The sequence below is a fragment of the Eriocheir sinensis genome, unplaced genomic scaffold (assembly GCF_024679095.1).
Source record: "Eriocheir sinensis breed Jianghai 21 unplaced genomic scaffold, ASM2467909v1 Scaffold150, whole genome shotgun sequence".
NCBI classification, from domain to species: domain Eukaryota; kingdom Metazoa; phylum Arthropoda; class Malacostraca; order Decapoda; family Varunidae; genus Eriocheir; species Eriocheir sinensis.
The window spans coordinates 103,042-111,597 of NW_026110851.1; the positions used below are offsets into that span (position 1 = coordinate 103,042).

General features: G+C 43.8%; 1 protein-coding gene and 1 long non-coding RNA gene across 2 annotated transcripts in view; both read right to left on the reverse strand.

Annotated features, from left to right (window-relative positions):
- Window positions 1-824: 824 nt before the first annotated feature.
- LOC126990233 (uncharacterized) lies at window positions 825-3,921 on the reverse strand. The gene is made up of 2 exons (XM_050848792.1): window positions 1,712-3,921; window positions 825-1,494 (listed from the first exon to the last, which is right to left on the reverse strand). The coding sequence occupies exons 1-2, from the start codon at window positions 3,497-3,499 to the stop codon at window positions 1,417-1,419; spliced, it is 1,866 nt and encodes a 621-aa protein (XP_050704749.1). The 5' UTR covers window positions 3,500-3,921; the 3' UTR covers window positions 825-1,416.
- A 3,038-nt stretch (window positions 3,922-6,959) lies between these two features.
- The window catches only part of LOC126990237 (uncharacterized), a 5,939-nt gene continuing 4,342 nt past the window's right edge, over window positions 6,960-8,556 (reverse strand). The window contains exon 3 of the long non-coding RNA XR_007744152.1: window positions 6,960-8,197. This is a non-coding gene — a long non-coding RNA (uncharacterized LOC126990237). The remainder of the gene's footprint in view (window positions 8,198-8,556) is intronic.

Sequence of the window (8,556 nt, forward strand, 5' to 3'; positions counted from 1 at the left end):
TGGCAGCTCTGCACGAATCAAAAGTGGTGTTTTTTTTTACTTAAATTTCCATGATTTTGATCTGCAACGTTAAAGACTCAAAGCAAATAGTTAGCATATGAAAAGAAATGCAGTTCATAAGACTTGTGGGAAGAGTGCACTTGGAACTCTGTTGATGAAGAGTAATCAGTCAAATCATGGGACTATTCTTATTACCTGTTGTTGTTTAGCAGTATGTCTCACAGTCATATTCATTGATTATTGTAATTGTGTTTTGAAATATTTAGATGTCTAGCTGGACATAATTAGTGTCAGAGGAGATACCATGATCATGAAGGCAGTTTTTCCAGCTATAATTAATGAAGTACATGAGACTTACCGTAGGTCAGTTGAGATGTGCTTCGAATTTTACGAAGCGAATCACGTCTGCCGAAGGTGAGCTTTCACATGAGATACACTGCTGCTGCTGCGCCCGCCAGACTTTAAAGAGTACGACACCCACATGAGACACGTAACAAATAAGTAACTACTAGAAGGTACCACTCAGACACGAAGAGTTCAGAGTTCAGAGGACACTGCAGTGTAGGGAGGGAGTGGAGGGCATGTGAAAGCTCACCTTCGGCAGACGTGATTCGCTTCGTAAAATTCGAAGCACATCTCAACTGACCTACGGTAAGTCTCATGTACTTCATTAATTTTACATCAGGAATCACTTATCTGCCGAAGTGAGCATTCCACATGAGATTTTGAAGCTATGTGGGTTCGTACTTAGTTAACAGGAAATTGGAGTAACCTTGAGGAGAAACGAAGTAGACTAGAAAGAGAAATGTACCAATGTTAATAAACATAGAAAAGCATTGTACAGTCTGTACAGACATGTTAACCTACATGAGAACAGCATCCTGAAATATGTCTGGGTTCGAGACAATTTCTTTGTCATAATATTTAGCAAAGGTGGCTTCACGTGACCAGCCAGCCTTTGCCATGATATGCATAATGGGGACATTCATGGATTTAGCTTTTGATGCCGCAGCAGACCGAACACTACCAGCTGAGTACTTGACTGTGTCTATGCCAGATAAGTGAAGCACAGACCTGATCCAACGTGCTAAGGTGTCTTTCGACACTCCCTTGTGGGGCTTGATAAAACTGATAAGCAGACTTTCATCATCATTCTCAAAGCTGCGGAGTTTTTCAGTCTGCGCGACATAAAACTTAAGTGTATCACAGACACAAAGCCGACTATCCCTAGAATATGCATGGAAAGTAATAGTTTTCACATTGAAATCAGGCCTACATTGTTTGATATGTCCTCTTAACATGACTGAAATAGAATCCTTCTTAATTAGTATGCCGCTCAGCAACAATAGGTGCAAGGTCTGCATCCGAGCAGCTTGGGTAAGCGCCATTAACATTACAAGCTTAAGGGTTAAGTCTTTAAGTGAGAGAGTGGGCAGTGGATCCATGTTCCGCAAGTGCTGGAGCACTGGCTGGATATCCCAGGTCTCCGCAAATCTGGGTGCAGATGGTCGTAAGTTAAAAACTCCCTTCAGTAATCTGTTAACAAGTGGATGGTTACCAGCTCGACAACCATCCACTACTATTCCCAGAGATGAAAGAGCTCCTCTGGCTGTATTAACAGCATTATAACCTACACCTCTATGGTAAGTATCAGACAAGAAATTGACAATATCCGCTACAGCGGGATTAAGGGAATTGATGCATTTCCTACCGCAAAACTGTAGCCACCTATGAATGTGTGGTCGATACTGCTTCGCGGTTGCGGGCCGCCACGAAGCCATGATGATGTCCGTGCCCGCCGAAGATACACCGCGTTCTCGCAGCTGTTCCCGGACAAGAGGCAGGCCATCAGCCTGGTGTGTGACATGATTGGGTGTTCCTCCAGTGTTGATGGGTGACGCAGTAGGTACCTCCGTCGCGGTAACAGAAGTGGCTCCCTGATGAGCAGCCTGAGAAGCACACTCATCCATGGTTGGGATGGCCACAGTGGCACAATCAACCATCCCCGCGCCACCTCTGCCCGAAGTTTCTGAAGGCATCTTGCGATTAAGGCAAACGGGGGAAAAGCATAAATTAACTCAAACTGTGACCAATTAATGGAAAATGCATCAAGAAATTCAGCCTCTGGGTCAGGCTGCCATGAACAAAAGCGAGGGACCTGTTTGTTGAGCCTAGAGGCAAAAAGGTCGATGCTGGGCACCCCAAAGTGTGTACATAGTTCTTGAAATATGTCCTCATTTAATTTCCAATCATGCCTATCCTGGAACTTCCTGGACGCAGCGTCAGCCAGGAGATTAACTGCGCCCGGTACATGAGAACACGTAATCCAAGCCTCATTCTTCTCACACCAATCCCAAATTTCTAAACTAATGTCATTACACACAGCAGATCTTGTGCCCCCCATTTCATTGACATAGTGAACAGCAGTCATGTTATCACAAAATACCCGAATGTGTTTGCCCCTGAGGAGGTCCGTAAATGACTGTAATGTCAAAAGTATGGCTCTAAGTTCCTTGGCATTAATATGTAAATCTGATTCTAAAGAGGACCATCTTCCATTAGTCTGCCTCCCATTCAGAGAGCCTCCCCAACCTAAGTTTGAGGCATCAGTATATAGATCTAATTCCGTGCCACTCCGAAAGATGTGTCTAGTTTGTAGGGTGATGTTGTTCAACCACCACGAGAGATCTGATCTCATATCATCAGTGACTGCCATCCATTTATTAAAGTTACCTTTCACCTTCTGCAGCGCAGAGATCTTTGCTGATTCCAATTTTCTATAATGTAGTTTACCCATCTCAACAGCAGGGAGGGCAGCAACTAGCAAACCTATTACTCTGGCCACATCCCTGATACGAGCCTTATCACAACTATAAAGTTCCTCACAGCTGCGAATAAGTTTACATTTCCTACGCTCAGGTAACGTGACCGTCATTGAAACAGAGTCAATGACATTACCCAGATATTCCAAACGTGTGGTGGGTATTAAAAGAGATTTATCTTCATTAATACAGAAACCAAGATTTTTAAGCATTTGTACTGTGGCATTTACACTCTCAAAACATCCACTTAAGGTGCTGTGGGCAATAAGTGTGTCATCGATAAAACTGGTGATGACATGACCCATCTCTCTCAACTTTGCATAAACCGGTTTCATTAATTTGGTGAACAAGCGTGGTCCTTCAGCAATCCCGTTAGGAAGACATGTAAATTGATAAATTCTCCCCTGCCACTTGAAGCACAAAAAACGCTGTTGTTCCTCAGCTATTTTGATAGCGTAATAAGCATGTCGTAGATCAACTGATGCCATGTAATCACCTTTGTTAAGCAACCTAATGGCCTGTGCAAAATTTTCCATTTTAAAGTGCTGATAGGGAATGTGGGTATTAAGCTTCTCAAGGTTGAGAATCATCCTAACACCGCCATCTTTTTTCTTACGCAAGAAAACAGGAGAAAGAATTTGGCCTTCAAACCTACTAGTTTCCCTGATGACCTGCATTTCCAACAGTTGAGAAATTTCCTGGCAAACAATACCCTTGTCTTCCTCACTAAAAATATACTCAATATCTTCATGAAATAAATGGCTAATATCATCAACAGGAATGTTAAGATGGCAATGTTGAACAATGTCCAAAACATGAGAATCATTGGTTAATTTTCTCCATTCCTTCACAAAGTATTGAAGCCTGCCAGCTTCAAAGGGCTGACTTACCACATTTACCGCCGGGGCATGGGGCGACCCCGGCCGCGGTAGTTTTTTGGATCCGAGCCCAGGCGAAGGGAAGACTGCCGGTGTTCACCCTTGTGGCCATACATATGCTGCCCGTAAGGCTGGAACCTGGAGGCAAACCCCTTGTAAGCAGGGATACCTTGTGAGCCTCTGGACTTCCATCCAGCAAATCTTGATGTAGAGGGCAGCTGTTTCTTGTTGGTGAAATTTGTCTTCAATTTTTCCGCCTCCTCAATGTGTTTTGCTGCTTGAGAGACGTCATCGCCAAACAGGAATCGAGTCATGGGGACCTTGTCGGAACACAGGTGTGCATATTTCTGATTGATTTCTCTCTTGATGATAAATCGGCGCGTCAGGTTATTTTTATGGTGAGCATTCCCCAGCAGGCCGAGGGCACCATTAAGCAGAGCAACTTCCTGGGCAACTTGTGGATGTCCAGTCTGAGCAAACCTGTCCAACACTGTGAGAGACTTAGTCAAGATAGTGGCTGCCATGACAATGTCCTTACCAACGCCCTTCATACGGTGGTCTGTTTTCTTGGCGTCAGGTTTAAGTGCATCCAAGATCTGAGCGTTACATTCCACTGGAGACAACGCTACACAATTACTGGGTCTCTTGATAGCGTCATCCTCTAGAATTTCCTTGTACTCTTCCTCTCTCAGCCCGTGGTCAAAAACATGATTCCCCATGCCAGCCACCCGCCCATCAATGTCGGCCCCAAGTGCATCCACGGGACCATAGACCTCGGCACACCGCTGAAGGACACTTACTGATTGTAGATCATGCACTGAATCCTTGTCATCGTCATCACCAGAGACGTAAGGTACATCGGCAGCAAACCCAGAGAATGTGGCGGGCGAGATAGGGGCGGGAGTAAGCACCGCCCGGCTGTTGTTTACACTGGGAGGTGGGTCGGTGTTTACACTGTTATGTGCGCCGTTAGCGCCACCACCAACACCACACTGTTTATCTGCTTTCAACTCGTTAACTTCACTCCGTAATTCAGCAATAGCGTCCAGAACCATATTCCAGGGTGGGACAGGGGAAGCATCACGATGGCCGGCAGCCCGTGAAGTAGATGGGAAGCAAGCAGAGTGAGCATCAATGGCCGCCTTCCCCGACACACCAACACTGCGCTTGCCAACATATTCGTGCCGTCGAACACTTCGAGAACTATCCCGATGCGAGGTGCGGGGGCCCTTGCTGGAATGCATGCGGGAGGAGTGCGTCTTCGAGTGTGAACTAGCATGTCCTGAGCCGTCCTCCACGTCCGACAAGCGAGAGTCGTGCTCAGAAGACGACATCATGGCCGCCTCAGAGTACGGAGGCAAGATATCATCAACAGGGCCGTAAGCCCCAAAACCCCCACTAATGGGTATGCACCCGCTCCTAAACGGATGACGGGTGGTGTTGCAGTCAGCTCCTAAACGGATAACAGACTGTGGCACGCCTTTCCGCTCCAAATTTGGATGACGGGATGAAGGCCGCCAGGCTTGAGAGGGGACGTCTGGTAAGCGCGAGAGCAACAAGCCAACTGGCGGGCGCAGCAGCAGCAGTGTATCTCATGTGGAATGCTCACTTCGGCAGATAAGTGATTCCTGATGTAAAATTATAATCAGCCCCTCAAGCCTCACATTATTCTCGGCCACCCTTGGACTTTGGTTGTTCAGATGTTAGTCGACATAGCTCTACATACTGAGTTCTTCCTTGCGTGTAAACAAATATTAACAAATGTGTGGAAATCATTCACTTCATTTACACATCCAATATTTCCAATAGATTAATAAAATAATGGTCAAAGCACATGAGTGATGTATTATTTATTGAAAAAAAATTTGGGGTGGGGAGTGTTCTGTGTCCCTCTAACAAATGTTATTGATATGCTGGTAAAATGATATTTAACAAAGTAATAATGGAGGGAGAATTTGGAATGCAGGGGCCAAGGGGTAAGTAATGCTGGTGATAATTATATTTTCAGCTGTTAGTTTTATCGGATAATATTAGGTTAGTTTGGGTTTTCAGGACTCCTAACCCAAGCAAAATATAATGCACTGTGGTGTTTATCACCTGTGGACTATGTTGATTTTGCCAAGTTGGAAACAATTTTGTAAAACATTTTACCAGAATGTCAGTAGGAATTAGGGAGCAAGAGACCTGTTGCTTGACAAGCTGCCGTGACATTTCATCCGAAGAAATGGAGACACTGTTTTAGATCTGGATGGAACGTTTGATAATAAATAGTTATTTACTTTGGTTCTATATAATTATATTAGCTGATCACTGGACTTTTTTAAGTAACTAGAACAAAAAGAATCCAATTCTAGCATATGAGATTATTACCCTATATAAATTATTTTATTGAAGGTGAAATGGCGCTGCTCTGGGCACTGGAACATGACAGGCTACGACGGGAAAGAGTTTTCAGAGACCGTCTCAATCCTTTAGAGGTCAGCGATGATCTCCTCATACACTATTATCGGCTGCCCCGCCATGAAATCCTTCAGCTGTGTGAGGAGATTGGACCACATATCCACAGGCCCACAAGTAGGACAAGAGCAATTCCAATCCACACACAGATCTTGGTTGCCCTGCGTTTTTATGCCAGTGGGACATTTCAGAATGTGGTGGGTGATGTAGCTGGTATCAGTCAGTCATCAATATCAAGAATATTGAATGATGTTACTGAGGCTTTGTTGAACAAAGCAAAACGAGAAATAAATATGCCCCAAAATCTGCAGGAGCTCATGCTTATCAAGCAAGATTTTTATGGCCTCAGTGGATTCCTTTCTGTCATAGGGGCAATAGACTGCACTCATATACCCATCAAAGCACCTGCAAATGCAGTTGTTTATCTGAACAGAAAGAGGAAGTACAGCCTTAATGTACAAGTTGTGGCAGACTCAAAGATGAGGATCATCAGCTTCTGTGCAAGCTTTCCCGGGAGTGTTCATGACTCCTACATATGGCGTCAAAGTGTTCTGCGCCAGCAGTTTGTGGAGGGCCAGTACGGAGACTCACTACTTCTTGGTAACCTTTGCTGTATTTTGTAAAATTTAGCAGCTGTAAGAAAAACAGCATAAGTTAATGTGCCTCCATGGTGCTGTGGTTTGTATACATTTTCACAACTGTGTGCCTGAGTTCAAATCCTTCTTTTCTGGATGATTGGTAAATTATTACCTGGGGAAGGTGAACCGATAACCTGGATGCTGCACTGGGCCTGTGTCCCAAGTTAATGGATTGTTACCCACCACAGGCTGAAGGGCCAATGGTATGGAGATGAGTATCGTGACCATTCAAAGCTAATAGCATATGCTCCCAACTTAACCTGTATGTTAATGTTTGGCTTTGTTATCTTCTTGACTTGTCAGATGCATTATCCTGGTTATCCTTTCGAGGGATTAATATGGATGAGTATTTACAAAAAGGTTATGGAAATGCTGTCAATTCACAGTCACAGCATGTATTCTGACCCTTTTAGAACAATTTTGCTATTTACCAACTGCTTTCCAACTTCCACACTCATGCTTGTCCAGAATCTAATAACTTTCCTCAGTGTTAAGCCCTTTTAAACTTTGTTTTTTGTAATGCTTACAAAATTCATTTATATACATAAGTGCCTCTGAAGTGTATTTACTAGCAAATATAATTTTTATGCGGTAAATAGGACAACCTGTTTCATTAGGGAAAAATAAAGAACAAACAACAAGGAATGGACTGGGTGTCATAAGAATAAAAGACAGGGTAGTATATGTTCTATTTTTATAAAATGGCCACTCATATTTTTTAGAGCAATGGAAATGTAGTTAAGGAATGGAAAGAGACAAAGAGTAAGGAACATTATGAAATGTATACTGCATAATAGGGCAGACAAGGCCCCTGTATATAGATATCATTTGGGAGGATAAAAGAACTGGCAGAGATGATACAGAAAGCCCAACCTCAAGGAAGCTGATTAAGTAAGAGAGGAGATGTGAAGTTTCCAGTTGAGATTTTGAGTTAAGGATAGACCGAGGATGTTTATTGTAGGTGACAGCTGAGTGTTATTGAGAAATGGGGGATAAGTGTTTGGAAGATTGTGTCAAGTTGACAGGTTAAAAAATTGAGTTTTAGAGGCGTTGAAGGACTTGGCTTAATTGGAAGTAATAGTAAGGTATGAAGTTGAGCATTCTGCAGCCTCCATCCTGGAATCGTGTAGTTTCTGTTGGGAAGGTCTTTTGTAGTCTGAAGGATTGGAATGGTCACCCGTCTTAGGCACAGGCTGCATGTTGGCATACTTCCAGTAGAAAGTAAAACTTAGATGTTAAAAGACAGTGGTGCTGGACGGAGTGGTTGGCCATGTTGGTGGTGCTGGGTGTGGAGGTCTGCTGGATGGTCCTAAGGGAGGGGCTGAGGAGGCATCTGTGGAGGGATCCTTTAAGGTGCAGTGGCTGTTCATCCTCGCTTTTGGGCTGGACGATAAATGGGTACCTGAGGAAGATTGGGGAAGGTAAACTGATGTAAACTGGATGTCACCCTAGCACAATGCCTTGGAAGTAATGGGATCTTTTTCACCGCAGGCTCAATGTGCTGTAAATGAACTTTGAGGCCACACGCAGCTACAGCGTGTGGTCCCATTGTAGATAATAGTGTCTTAATACTACCCTCTTGAAAGAGCTTAAGTAGTAGACAGGAAGATATACAAACAGAAAAAGGCTGTTCCAGAATTCACCAGCTTAAGGGATGAAAGCATTAAGGAGCTGGTTAACTTTCCCTTAACAAAAACAACCACTGCAAAGATGATGTTAGATGAAAAATTAGTTTATATTCTGATCCTTGCAGGTGATTCT

Excerpts from the sequence above, each read along its gene's own strand:
- LOC126990233 (XM_050848792.1), bottom strand. The coding sequence starts at position 3,499 with ATGCAGGTCATCAGGGAAACTAGTAGGTTTGAAGGCCAAATTCTTTCT. Across the intron at positions 1,495-1,711 it reads TAGGTGGCTACAGTTTTGCG|ATTTGCGGAGACCTGGGATA; the intron begins GTAGGAAATGCA and ends ATCTGCACCCAG.